General features: G+C 41.6%; 1 protein-coding gene and 1 pseudogene across 1 annotated transcript; one reads left to right on the top strand and one right to left on the bottom strand.

The window, feature by feature from the left end:
* The first annotated feature begins 243 nt into the window (after window positions 1–243).
* Window positions 244–2,465, top strand: LOC109439658 (transmembrane protein 217). The gene is made up of 2 exons (XM_074333934.1): window positions 244–468; window positions 1,781–2,465. Exons 1-2 carry the CDS (start codon window positions 244–246, stop codon window positions 2,156–2,158), a joined length of 603 nt encoding a protein of 200 aa, XP_074190035.1. The 3' UTR covers window positions 2,159–2,465.
* Window positions 2,466–5,235: 2,770 nt separating this feature from the next.
* Window positions 5,236–7,642, bottom strand: LOC141571786 (dynein light chain Tctex-type 1 pseudogene; annotated as a pseudogene).
* Window positions 7,643–14,647: the final 7,005 nt, after the last annotated feature.

The following is a 14,647-nucleotide window of genomic DNA, read 5'->3' as shown; positions in this document are numbered from 1 at the left end:
TGAGAACCACTCCTGTAATTGATCTGCTCGCTGCCACCAGACTGCATCCTCCCTCCTCCCCACTCCCACTCCCAATCAACTGTAAACAGTCTTCTGTCTTCCTACAGTTACTTTCCGGATTCATATTTCTCTCTGTCATTTCTCCTTTAGGACTGGAGGCAGACACCCTGGTAATTTAATTTACCACATGGATAGGAAGCAGAATTCCCCCTTATACTGTTTGTCTCCACAGGCATTCTCAGCATGAGACAGAAACACTGGTGTGGGATGACGGCCAAACCAGGCACCGTGTTAGCAGGGGTTTTTACCATCGTAGCCACTGACACGTACGTCATCTTCGAACAGAAGCCACTGAGGAGCAGCAATAGCACTGAGGTTAACCAATGGAACAGGAGCGTAATTCTCCTGATACGTAAGTTCCTCATCTGTTGGAGTTTGAATATCGTCCTCTTCCTATCTTGCATCACTGTGGGGACAGAGCCCCAGAAAGCAGTTTCTAGGCTCTAGGCCTCACGTAGAAAGCTGCTGGCTCAGGTAGTAAATGGCCATCAACTGTGATTGCATGGCTATCAGCTGTGGCTAGTTGGCCGTCAGCTGTAACCAGTGAGCCATTGGCCACTAATATAACTGCTGTGGTTATGTTAGCAAAAAATGGTGGCTAGCAAGAAGATGGTGCCTGGGCTGGCAAGCGCGGATTGCAGTTAGGATGGCTGGTTGCGGACAATGTGGATCCAGCCTCCAGTGAGAGTATAGTGCTGCCGGCGAGAATATAGTGGTATGACTCCCCCATCTATGGCTCCGTTGGTGTTTCTTTTTGGCCTCACTGTACCCTACGTTCTCTTGTGGGGAGCGGGAGCAGAGACCCCGCAGGCCTCCCCGCACGACAAATGGTGCAGCGAGCAGGGTATGGTGCCGGCCACGGCTCTCCAAAGAGTGGTGGAGCAGTTTATGTGTATGAACACTCAGTCTCTAGAAGACCAGGAGGAGCAGCTGCTAGAGAGCTGGACCCCCGTGGAGGGGTGGGAGGATGTGGACGGTTCTCCCACCAGCACAGGAAAAGCCATGCAGGTGCTGCAGAGATGGAGCCCCGTGGAGGGGTGGAAAAATGTGGATGGTTCCCCAACCAGCACAGGCTGGAGAAAGCAAAGGTCGTTGCGGCCCTGTGGGCTGGGAAGTGCTTGATGAGGCAGCCCGGATGCGAGACTTGTCCCAGGAGGAAAGGCTTGCTGAGTCCTCCGTGGGAGATGAGGGTGAGGTCCAGGTCGTCCTTCACCCCCAGGACAGTCCTGGCTAAATGACTATGGACTATGGGGAATTGCCTTCCATCCCTAATTTAATGGACAGCTTGACTGTTTGGGAACATACCACCATGTAGTGGAACTGGGGATATTTGCTTTTGTGTCTTGACTGGCCACCATTGAGAATATGTAAGCACCTTGATTGTGAGTCGCTGTTGTTCCAGCACAGTTCCCTGAGAGGCCCAGAGAGAGTGGCAGTGCCCTGAGAGCACTGGTTGAGTCCAGGAAGTCTGGCTGTGCCCAGAGAGAGTGGCAGTGCCCTGAAAGCCCTGGCTGAGTCCAGGAAGTCTGGCTGTGCCCAGAGAGAGTGGCAGTGCCCTGAGCACCCTAGCTGAGTCCAGGAAGTCTGGCTGTGCCCTGAGATGCCCTGGCTGTGCCCAGGAAGTCGGGCTGTTCCCAGAGAGAGTGGCAGTGCCCTGAGAGCCCTGGCTGAGTCCAGGAAGTCTGGCTGAGCCCTGAGAACCCTGGCTGTGCCCAGGAAGTTGGGCTGTTCCCCTTGCATCACCAGCATCATCAGCTGCTTGCTCATATACTCAGTACACGCCCAGATGTGCAGGGGCTTGGTGATCTACGTCATCTGGATCTTCTTCTATGAAACTGTGAACATCGTACTACAAATCCTTACCAACAATGACACCAGCATTGGAGAGGTCAGAGTCATGCGCTGGTTTGGCTTGGTGTCCCGTGTATTCATGCACTGTTTCTGGATGTTCTCTGTCACCACTTATGCCCACATAATCTACAAAAGTAAAGCCCAGGGCAATATAATTTTCTACAACAGACGTATTTCTGCAGGCAGTAGAGAGTTCCCACGGCGGAAATCAAAGATAATCAACTTTACCTGCCACTATAATGAATAATGTTGGCCCTTTTCTCTCCCGTGAGTGGTAGATCTCCCAGGTTCTCGTGGTAGTTCTGTTTCCATCTCTTTCACTTTTGCTGGTCTGTTCAAGTAGAGACCCTACTGCCACCCTTTTGGCCAATGTGGAGAGAAATCCTGCTCACCGAGGATGGTTACTTAAAGGGCACTGTCATTTATCAAGCACTCCTGGAGTTCTCCTTCCTTTTCTGATCAGTGCCACCTTCCTGGTCAAAATGAAGAGGGCAAGGGAGTGAAATGAAGCGAATTGCAGTCAGGCAAGCCTTTCACCTCGGTGTGTCTTCATCAGCCTTCAACCCAGAGCTCTCTAGTGTAACCTTGGGACAGGCGCATCTGTATGTGTACCTCAGGTTGCATAAAGATTCTGTCGGTGACTTTGTGCTATAGTTTTTCTCCCTGTGTCCTCTATGCTATATTCCAGAGAAGTAAAACAATAAAAATAGAGAAAAAAATCATACTTCCTTTTCTATTTTGAATCCTCTCCTTTCCGAATTTGTCAAATAGTGCAAAAGACACTTACTTGGTTAATCAAAACACACTTGCTAAACTTTTCTGTGTCTGGACACTGGAGGAGGATGCAAGAAAAGTGTAAGATTTGAGGCCTGACCTTGAGGATTTTGCAGTTATGAATCACTTAGCCAACCATATGAGACAGTACAAGATTACACATTATCACAGGTCAAGAAACTTCACTTTGGGGCCGCTCTCGTGGCTCAGGCAGTTGGAGCTCCGTGCTCCTAACACCAAAAGCTGCCAGTTCGATTCCCACACAGGCCAGTGGGCTCTCAATCACAAGGTTGCCAGTTCAATTCCTCGAGTCCCACAAGGGATGGTGGGTAGTGCCCCCTGCAACTAAGATTGAACACGGCACCTTGAGCTGAGCTGCTGCTGAGCTCCTGAATGGCTCAGTTGGTTGGAGCATGTCCTCTCAACCATAAGGTTGCCGGTCGACTCTGGCAAGGGATGGTGGACTGTGCCCCCTGCAACGAGCAATGGCAACTGGACCTGGAGCTGAGCTGCGCCCTCCACAACTAAGACTGAAAGGACAGCAACTTGACTTGGAAAAACGTCCTGGAAGTACACACTGTTCCCCAATGAAGTCCTTTTCCCCTTCCCCAATAAAATCTTTAAAAGAAACAAAAACAAAAAAACGCAACTTCACTTTGTGTTTTGGTTTAGAAACTATCAGAGCAGCTTAAGCCAGGATTGAAGACAAATTGAGCAAACTTGTGCTTCAAACATTCAATATTATTTTAAGTGTTTATTTAATAGCTTTCTTGAGGCATAATTGACATATGATAACACATAATGTTTAAAGTATACAATTTGACATAAGTATATCCCAGTGAAACCATCACCACGATTCAGTTCATGAACATATGTGTTACCTGCAAACGTTTCCTCATAATCCCCGCCTCCCGCCCCTCCCTGCGCTCCCCACCCCACATCACAAGGTACTGATTTGCTGTCACTATAGATTAGTTTGCGTTTTCTAGGATGTTACACAAGTGAATTCATACAGTATGGACTCTTTTTTTGTATGGCTTCTTTCGCTCAGCCTGATGCCTCTAAGATTCATCCATGTCGTTATGTATGTTAATAGTTTGCTCTTCCTTGCTGAGCAGGTGCCATGGCAGGAGTGTACCACAGTCTGTTTATCCATTTGCCCAGTGAAGGGCATGTGTGGTTGCAGTTTGGGGCCATTAGGAATAAGAACACTATAAGCTTCTGTGTACAAGGCTATGTGTGGACTTAGGATTTCATTTATCTCCGGTAAATATCATTTTAGCTTTTTAAAGAAACTGGCAATATTTTTTCTAGAGCGGCTTACAATTTTGCATTCCCAGTAACATTACATGAGAATTCCAGTTTCTCCACGTCCTTGCCAGCCTTAGTACAGACGATAAGTTTTTCATTTTAACCATTTTGTTAGGTGTATAGTGGTATTTCATTGTGGTTTTAACCTGGGTTTCTCTAAGGACAAATGATGCTGAGCATCTTTTCATGTGCTCATTTAGCTCCTTATATCTCTTTTGGGTAACATGTCTTTTCAAATTTTTGCCCATTTTTAAGAATTGAGTTGTTTGTCTTTTTATTTCTGAGTTTGTGGATTTCTTTCTATTCCTCCCCCTCTTTTTATCATTGTATTGGGGAAAGGGAACAGGATTTTGTTAGGGAACAGTGTGTATTTCCAGGACTTTATTGGGAAATAGTGTATATTTCCCAGGACCCATCAGCTCCAAGTCAAGTTGTTGTCCTTTCAATCTTAGTTTTGGAGGGCGCAGCTCAGCTCCAAGTCCAGTTGCCGTTTTCAAACTAGTTACGGGAATTGAACCAGCAACCCTGTTGTTGAGAGCATGCGCTCTAACCAACTGAGCCATCTGGCACCTGGAAACTCAGCCGCAGCTCAACAGCAGCTCGTTGTCTTCACTCTAGTTGCGGAGGGTGCAACTCATTGGCCCATGTGGGAATCTAACCGGCAATCCTGTTGCTCAGAGCTCGTGCTCTAACCAACTGAGCCATCCGGTTTCCCTATATTTTCTAAATACAAATCCTTTATCAGGTATATGACTTGTAAATATTTTTTCCAGTTTGTGCCTTGTCTTTTCATTCACCTAAGAGTATCTTTTGAAAAGCAGATATTTTTAATTTCACTGAAGTCCAGTTTATCTATTTGTTCTTTTTTAATTGGGATAATTTATTATTCTGACAAAAGCACAAAGTATGGAAAATTAGTGTACTTGAATCATTTCAGAGAGTAGAGAAAGCTTCACACTAGCAGTTTTCTGTTTTTAGCATTTTGAACAGAAATATTCAGAGTGAAGGCAAATGGCAGGCCAGGCTCTGACCACCTGTGGTGAGTGATTTCTCTGACTTAGGGTGTGCAGCTCACAGAACAGTGCCGTCATTTGGGGTTTATTCCTCTACATTTTGAGAGTGCAGCAAAGGGCACTTACAGAGAATGAAAATGGTGTTCACTGAATTCACAGCGGGTGGTTAGAAGATGGAAGAGAAACGCTGAGACAAAAGGAGAAAGATCACAGGCAGAGGAGGAGCTCAAATGGACAGTCCACAGGCTCTGACGGGGCAGCACGTGGTCTCCTCCTCCAATCGCGTGGTGCGGCTCCCGTCAGCAGAGCTGTCCCAGAAGCAAGAACTTGCCCTGTGTGATCCTGCTCCCTTCTTCTGCATAATTGTACAGGTCACAGTGTACGAGCATTTAACTGGTTTTCCCAGCCTGGTGAGTTGGCTTCATGTTTGTTCTATTACATCTGTGGTCCACTGATTCACTTTGCTGTGGTGATAGGTGTTGCCACCAACTGCACTTTCTACAGCCTCCTTTACTATGTTGCTCACTTCATCAACAAGGAAAGCAGTGTCTTCCGCAGACTGTGGTCTTCCATCTTCCCTCCAGCATCGCCTCTGCCTCCCTAAGTAGAGCGCACTCAATTTGTTCTTTTATGAATCACACTTTTGGTTATGATATTTACCCCAACCCCAGGTCATGAAGGTTTTCTCCTATGTTTTCTTCTAGAGGTCATAGTTTTAGGTTTTAAACTTAGATCCATAATCCCTTTTGAGTTATTTTTTTTATGTATAGTGAGAGATATAGATCAAAGTTTACTTTTTTTGCTCCTGGTTTTCTAACTGTTCCAACACTAATTCTTAAAGGATTTCCTTTCTCTACTGAATTGACTTTATATATACGTACACACATGCCTGTTTCTGGACTCTATTTTACTACATCGACCTATTTGTCTATCTTTATGCCACTGCCACCCTGTCTTGATTACGGTAGCTTTAAACTATGTCTCTTAATCATATTCCTCCATCTGTGTTTAAAATTGTCTTGGAGATTTTCAAAATTGTTTTGGCTATTCTAGGTCCTTTGCATTTCCATATGAACTTTAGAATCAGCTTAAAATTTCTATTTTAAAAACCTCTGCTGGGATTTTGATTGGGATTGCGTTGAATCTATAGATCAATTTGGGGAGAATTGACATCTCAACAGCATTGAGCCTTCTAACCCATGACAATAGTATTTCTCTCCATTCACTTAAGTCTTTTTTGATATATCTTTGTAGTTTTCCATATACAAGTCTTTTACATCTTTTGCAGATATATCTCTAAGTATTTTATATTTTTGATGCTATTGTACATGGCATTATTTCTTCAATTTTAATTCCAACTGTTTGTTTTTAGGATATAGAAATACAATTTGTTTGTTTGTTTGTTTTTGTCTATTATACCCTGCTACACTGCTAAACTCATGTATTAGGTCAAACACTGTTTTTGTAGATTCCATCAGATTTTCTGCACAGTCAGTTATGTTGTCTGCAAATAAGGACAGTTTTACTTCTTCCCGTTCTTCCCTTATTGACAAATGATGCTGAGCAGGTGTACTGGCAGCACCTCCAGTACAATGTTGAGTGAAGTAGTGGGATGGGACATTGTTGTCTTGTTGATTTTAGAGGGAAAGCACTTAGTCTTTCTTCAGTAAGTATGTTAGCTATAGGTTTTTTCATAGCTGCCCTATATCAGATTGAAGAAGTTCCCTTCAATTCCTAGTTTGATGAATTTTTTAAAATCAGGAAAAATGCTGCATATTCTCAAATGTGTTTTTCTACATGTGTTGAGATGATCATATGCTCTTTATTTTTTTTAATTATTAATATGGTAAATCAGTTCGATAGATTTTTAAATGTTAAACCAGCCATGATATTCTTGGGATAAACTATTTGGTCATGATGTGTAATTCTATAGTGGATTAGATTTGTTAAATTTTGTTTAGAATTTTTGAATCTATGTTCATGGGAGATATTTGTCTGTAGTTTATTTATAATGTCTTCATCAGGTTTTGGTATCACAGTAATGCTTTCATCATAGAAAGGAGTATTTCTTCCTTAAATGTTTGGTAGGGTTCATCACTGAAACCATCTGGACCTGGAATTTCTTTGTGGAAAGTGTTTAACTACAAATTCAATTTTTTTTTATAAACAGATAAGGGACTATTGAGATTATCTAGTGTGGTCACATAGCAGCCTAGCCGTCTGTGCCCTCTAACCTTTCCCTAGGGAAAGAAGACTCTGCGGGATTGTGCCTCTTTGGGATTGAGTTTATAATATCCTAAGTCTCTCTTTCTGGTCCTCAGGAGAAGGGTCTGCGGTCAAAGACGAGTAAGATTCCTCATGGGAGGGACAACTTAAGCCAGACAGGACTCTGTTGGGACTCCCATGAGCTAGTATAATAAAAGTCAGGAGGAAGCCATTCCCCTCCTCCTTGTCATTATGGGAAACTGCTAATGCATGCCCCAGTTGTTGTCCTGCACCTTGTTGTGCAAAGGACCCATTAGAGTTATAGATCTCGCTCTTTCTGCTTAGCTCATGGGATAGTTTTACCTTGTGAGACTTCCTCCCCCTGGGGTTGTACACACCGCACCTTAGTCACCTGGGGACACGTGCATCGTTGCTTTGGGATAATTATGTGGGAATTGGAAATATTTTATTACAGTGTAGTTTGAGACCCTGCCTAACCATGTGATATGCATTGTAAAAATCAATTAATACTGACGACAACCCAATTTGGGGCTCAGTCTCTTGAGGCTGGAGTCCCTTGGTCCTCTGTGATTTAACTGTATTTGAGTCTCTGTCTCTTTATTATGGTTTAACCCTGCCCGCCTCCCTCGCCTTCCACTGCTTGTGTTGTGCAGGTCGAACAATCTAGTTCTTCAGTAAGCTTTAGTAGTTTGTGAGTTTTTAATAATTTTTTTACCTAAATTGTCAAGTTTATTGCCATAAAGCTGTTCATAATATTCTCTTGTTATCCTTCTAATATCTGTAGAATGTATAGTGAAGTCATTGCTCTCATTTCTGATGTCCATTTGTGTTCTCTCTCTCTCTCTCATTAGCCTGACTAGAGGTTTATAAGTTTTTAATGAAACCAGCTTTGGGTTTCATTGATTTTATCTATTCTTTTTCTATCTATGTCTCCATCTCCACTGATTTCTGCTCTGATCTTTATTATTTTCTTCTACTTACTTTGAGTTAAATTTGCTCTTCTTTCTATACTTTCCTAAGGTAGAAACTAAGGTCATTGATTTAAGATCTTTGTTATTTCTAAGATAGGCACTTAGTGCTATAAAGTTTCCCCTAAGTGCTACTTAAATGGCATCACACAAAATTTGATGTGTTGTGTTTTTATTTTTGTCAAATAAAAATACTTTCTAATTTCCTCTTGATTTCTTCTTTGAGCTATGTGTTATTTATAATGTGCTACTTTGTTTCAAAATTGGAGATTTTCCAGAAATCTTTCTGACATTGATTTCTAATTTAATTTTAGTATGATCAGAAAACATATGTTGCATGATCTGAATCATTTTAAATTTATTGAAAATAGTTTTATGGTCCAGAATATGTTCTATCTTGATAAATGTTCCATACCCGTCTGGAAAGAATATTTATTCTGCTATTGTGGGTGCAGTGTTCTATAAATGTCAGTTAGATTAAGTTAGTTGATAGTATTCTTCAAATTTACCATCTTTTCTAATTTTCTGTCTATTTATTCTATTAATTACTGAAAGAGAGGTATTGAGATCTCTGACTATAATTGTGGACTTCTCTAGTTCTCTTTGTAATTCTATCCACTTTTCTTCATGTATTTTGAAACTCCATGGTAGGTGTATAAATGTTTAGGATTGTTATATCCTTCTGATGAATTGACACCTTTTCACTGTGAAATGACCTCTGTATCTCTGCGATTATTCTTTGCTCTGAAATTTTCTTTGTCTGATATCAAGGTAGCCTCTCCAGAATTCTTTTGATTTGTGTTGACATGATATATCCTTTCCCACCTTTTTTGTTTTTAACTAACATGTCTATATTTACAGTATGTTTATTATAGGCAGTACATAGTTGAGTCTTGCTTTTTTATCCAATCTAACATGTCGCGTCCAAGCAACACGGGCAGTGATGTACGAGAATCTTTGGGTTAAGTTTTAAGAAAGAAACATACAGAGACTTAATGCAGTTAAATCTCAGAAGGCCAGGGGTCTCACAGTTCTGAAAGACTGGAGCCCAGAACAAAGCCGACTGGAGATTTTTATTGATAAGTATACAAGGGAGCAGCAGTGTTTTTGGCACGGTCTGTGAGACTCACTTATCATGTCATAGAAACAACCCAAACTAATTATGTTGATCTTCAAACAGCCAAAGCAAAGAGTCCTTGAGGTGAGCTGTGCAACTCTTTTAAGGGACATATATCATATGTTGAAATTGTTTCACAGAGCTGAGCAGAGAGAGTTTAATCTTATCACTCTCAAGACTTTTTTCCCAATTAGGTGAGAGGGAAAAGTCAGAGCCAGCAGCCGCTTTTCCCAGACAGCGGGAAGGGGAGACAAGGCCCCTTCCCAAATCTTTCTAACATCTGGGGTCTCCATGGGGTTCCACCCAGCTTGAGTTGTATAGAGAATTTTATGCGTCATTGGCCACAAACCCTCTTTTGGAGACTAAATAGAGAGAAATATACAGTCCTAGAGATGCACAGTCTCACAGATTATTTTTTCCTTAAGGAAAGACATGGGGGGGAAGACAGTCTGCTAGGCTGCTGTGTGATAACACTAACAACCTTTTAATTGGGATATTTAGATCACTTATATTTAGTGGTCATCTTATTATTTGTTTTCTATTTATCCCATCTGTTCTTTGGGGTTTTTTCCCCTTCTTTTTCTATCTTCTTTTGGATTAATTTAATATTACTTACAATTTCATTTTATCTCCTTTGCTACCTTATTATATATAATTCCTCATTGTATTATTTTGGTGATTGTTTTAGAGTTTATAGTATATACATCTTTAACTTATCACAGTCTACTTTCAGATGATATTATGCCACTTCATATATAGTACAAGAACCTTATGATAGTAAACTTCCAACTTTCCTCTCCTATTTGTGCAATTGTTATCTATCATATGTTTTGCTTTTATGTTATAAATCTCAACCTACATTGTTATTTTTGCTTAAATTATCTCTTACAGAGCCTTAAATGACAAGAAAAATATCATGTATTTATCCATGTTTTTACCATTTCCAGGCTGTTCATTCCTTTGTGTACATCCAGATTTCTATCTGATTCCATTTTTCTTCTGCCTGAGCACTTCCTGTAACATTTCTTGTAATGCAGGTCTACTGATGATGAATTCTTTCAGCTTTTGTATGTGTGAAAAGATTATTTCACTTCCTTTTTTATAGTTCACATGATTTTTTATTAAATAAGCTTCACATTGCTAATTTTCCTGATGTAAAACTATAATAAATATAAATAGAATATTTAGTATTCTTTTTCTTCCTCTGCTAATGATCTTTCTTCCCCCCAATTTTTATGGACTTTATTTTTTAGATCAGTTTTAGGTTGACATAAAAATTGAGTGGAAAGTACAAGGAAGACATAAACCGCCTGCCTTTACGTATCCACAGCCTCCCCCACCATCACTAAACATTTATAACAATCCTAAACACCTACTATAGAGTTTCAAAATATGTGAAGCAAAAATGGATAGAATTACAAAGGGAAATAGAGACATCCACAATTACACTCAGAGATTTCACACCAGAGTGCTACATTTGTTACAAATGATGAATGTGTTGATACATCATTATCACACAAAGCCCATAATTTACATTAGAATTCACTCCTGGTGTACATTCTATGGGTTTGGACAAATATATAATGACATGTGTCCACCATTTACAGAATAGTTTCACTGCCCTAATATTTTCTGTGTTCTGCCTATATATCCCTCCTTTCCCTAACTTCTGGCAACCACTGCTTTTTTTACTGTCTCCGTAGTTTTACCTTTTCCAGAATGCCATATTGATGGTATTGTAGAATACATTTTCTCTTGTATGATTATTTTATATTAATATCAGGTGTACAGCATAGTAGTTAGACATTTATATAATTTAAGGGTTGGCGGATGGCTCAGTTGGTTAGAACACGAGCTCTGAATGACAGTTGAGCCCAGTTCGATTCCTGCATATGGGCCAGTAAGCTACACGTCCACAACTAGATTGAAGGACAACTACTTGGAGCTGATGGGCCCTGGAGAAACACACTGTTCTCTAATATTCCCCCAATAAAAGAAAGTTCAACAAAAAGTGATCCCCCTGACTGGTCTAGTACCCACCTGGCACTGTACATAGTTATTACCATATCATTAACTATATTCCTTATGCTTTACTTTACATCCCCATGATTATTTTGTACCTACCAGTTTGTACTTAATCCCTTCTCCTTTTTCACCCTACTCCCCAACTCCCCTCCCATCTATCACCCCAATAAATCTAGTATGCATCTGACTCATTAATAGTTATTACAGTATTACTGACTATATTCCTTATGCTATATCCTACCTCCCCATGACTACTTTATAACAACCAATTTGTACTTCTTAAATCTCTTCCCTTTTAACCTACCCCTCAACCCCACCTCCCATCTGGCAACCATCAAAATGTTCTCTATATCTATGAGTTTTTGTTCTGTTTTTTTGTTTATTTTGTTCTTTAGATTCCACATGTAAGTGAAATCATATTTCATCTCTCTTTCTAATTTGACATTCTCCAATCAGCACTATACCCTCCAGGTCCATCCCTGCTGCCACAGATAGAAAGAACCCATTCCCTTCCATGGTTGAGCAATACTCCTTTGTATATATGTACCACCTCCTCTATATCCATTCATCCATCGACAGACACCCAGGCTGCCTCTACATCTTATGGATGCACATGTCCCCTCAAAGTGGCATTTTGGGTTTCTTTAGATAAATACCCAGAAGTGGGACTACTGTGTCCTTCTTTGTCTCTTTTAATAGTCTTTGTTTTAAAGTCTACTTTTCTGGTATAAGTATAGCTACTCCAGATTATATTGTTTGTTTCTATTTTCATGAAATATAGTTCTTCCATCTCTTTACTTTCAGTTGTGTGTGTCCTTTGATCTGAAGTGAGTGTCTTGTAGGCAGCATATGTAAGGGTTTTGTTTTCTTATCCATTCAGCCCTCCTTTGTCTTTGAGTGGATCATTTAATCCATTTACATTGGAAGTAATTGTTGATGGATATGTAGTTATTGCCATTTATTATTATTCATATATATACATGTATATATATATATATATATATAGTCATATATATATATATAGTCTAGTCCCTCTAACATTCTTTGTATTACTGGTTTGGTGCTGATGAACTCCTTTAGCTTTTTCTTGTCTGGGAAGCTCTTTATCCTTCTTTGTCCTATTTCAAGTGTAGCCTTGCTGGGTGGAGTACTCTTGGTGCTCCAAGTCCTTACTATTTGTCACTTTGAATATTTCATACCAATCCCTTCTGGCCTGCAAAATTTCTGTTCAGAAATCAGCTGACAAGCTTATGGGAGCTCTTTTATAAGTAACTAGTTGCCTTACTCTTGCTGCTTTCAGGATTCTCTCATTTTAATTATAATGTGTCTTGAAGTGGGCCTATTTGAGTTCATTGTTTTTGGGACTCTCTGCATTTCCTGGGCTTTTATGTCTATTTCCTTCACCAGGTTGCAAAAGTTTCAGTCATTATTTCTTCTTTTAGGTTCCCACTCCCTTGCTTTCTTTCTTCTCCTTCTGGTACCCCCATGATGCAATTGTTGTTACACTTGGTATTGTCCCAAAGGTCTCTTTTGGGACCTTTATGACATTCTTTTTTAACATTCTTTTTTCTTTTTGCTATTCCAATTGGCTGTTTTTGCTACTTTGTCTGCCAAATTATTAATTCAATCCTCTGCTTCATCTAGTCAGCTGATGAGTCCTTCTAGTGCATTCTTCATTTCAGTTATTGTATTCTTCACTTCTGACTGGTTCTGTTTTATGGTCTCTGTGTCCTTTTTTACGTTTGCTATCTCTTGTTGAAGTTCCCACCAAGATCCTTGAGCATCCTTATAACCACTGTTTTGAACTCTGTCTCTGGTAAGTTGCTTGCCTCCATTTTGCTAAGTTCTTTTCCTGGAGTTTTCTCCTGTTTTTTCATTGGGGATGTATTTCTTTGTATCCTCATTTTGGTTGCCTCTCTGTGTTTGTTTCTATGTATGCGTTAGGGCTGCTATGTCTCCCAATCTTGACCATGTGGACTTATATAGTAGGTGTCCAGTGGGGCCCATTGGCACAGTCTCCCTGGCCAATGGCACCAGGTGCTCCAGGAGTGTCCATGAGTGTGGGTTGTGTGTGCCCTCCTGTTATAATTGAGCCTTGGATGCTGTTGGCGTGACAGTGGTTGGGATTGACCCTCAGGCTGACTACCTTTGGGGTTTGGCCACATACAGCTTATGGGCTGCTGTGTGGTGTGATTGCCATAAAGCTGGATTTGCCCCATTGTGCTCTGGTGCCTGCTGAGACCACCCTTTGGGAGTGCCACTTGGGGGGATAATTAAGTGGTACTCTGCTATGGTCCAAAGCCAACCTCCACGTATGTTGGTTACTGGGCCTCTAGCAAGGGGCTCTGGTGCAGCCCAGGTCAGTCACTCCCTGTGGCTGGCCGAGGACTACCTAATAGGAGCTACTACGCGATCCACATTTGGTCACTTCCTGTGTTGTACCTGGAGGTACATGGGGAGCCATGCTGAAACTGAGAATGGCTGCCACCAATACTGGCCCTGGGATAGTTCCGCAAAAATCCAGGACACCCCAGGCCTGCTGCCACCTACCGGTTCCTGTAAAATTCAAGCACTAATAGAGCCTCTTGCAGTCCATGAGTTGGGTGAGGTGGGGTCTCAGAAAATCACCAGGGTGAAGCGAGCAGAGCTTACCAAACCAATTCAGAGTCAGATTTGGCCATGGGTGTGGGGGGAGACATCACCACAGGAAAGATGGTAACTGCCTGTCAGCTCCATGGGAGGAGGACTCCACACAGGGAAAATGGCCACTGTCCTTCCAGTCTTCGCCCAAAAGCCACACAACTTAGTCTTTCCCTGTACGTCTCCAACGCTCCCCAGTCACTGTCCCTCCACTGGAGCCCAGGGTGAATGCCTACAAGTGAATGTATCTGTGCACAGGCCCTTTAAAGAGGACCTCGGAGTTTCCCGCAGCCCTCAGTCCCACCCGGATGGTCAGAATCCCCACTGTTTTTCACAGCCAGATGTTTTAGGTGCTCTTCTTCCAGGCACCAGTAACCCAGGCTGGAGAGTCTGGTGTGGGGCTGGGTCCCTCACTCCTCCGGGGGGGAACCTCTGTGGCTGAGATATCACTCCTGATTCTAAACCACCTCATGCAGGTGTGGGGCCAGCTCATTTCACGTATCCGTCCCTCCTACCAGTCTTGATGTGGCTTCTTTATAGCCTCAGTTATAAAACTTCTATTCAGGTAGACTTCAGATAGTTCTCCAGGTTGACTGTTCTATAATTTAGTTGTAATTTTAACGTGTTCACAGGAGGAAGCAGATATAGCATCTATCTACTCA

The sequence above is a fragment of the Rhinolophus sinicus genome, linkage group LG05 (assembly GCF_036562045.2).
Source record: "Rhinolophus sinicus isolate RSC01 linkage group LG05, ASM3656204v1, whole genome shotgun sequence".
NCBI classification, from domain to species: Eukaryota; Metazoa; Chordata; class Mammalia; order Chiroptera; family Rhinolophidae; genus Rhinolophus; species Rhinolophus sinicus.
The sequence above is the reverse complement of the archived record's forward strand: the minus strand, read 5'-3'. Positions and strand labels throughout refer to the sequence as shown.

Coding starts and splice junctions, on each gene's coding strand:
- LOC109439658 (XM_074333934.1), top strand. CDS start 244: ATGAGACAGAAACACTGGTGTGGGATGACGGCCAAACCAGGCACCGTG. Junction 469..1,780: donor TCTTCCTATCTTGCATCACT/GTGGGGACAGAG, acceptor GTGCCCAGGAAG/TTGGGCTGTTCCCCTTGCAT.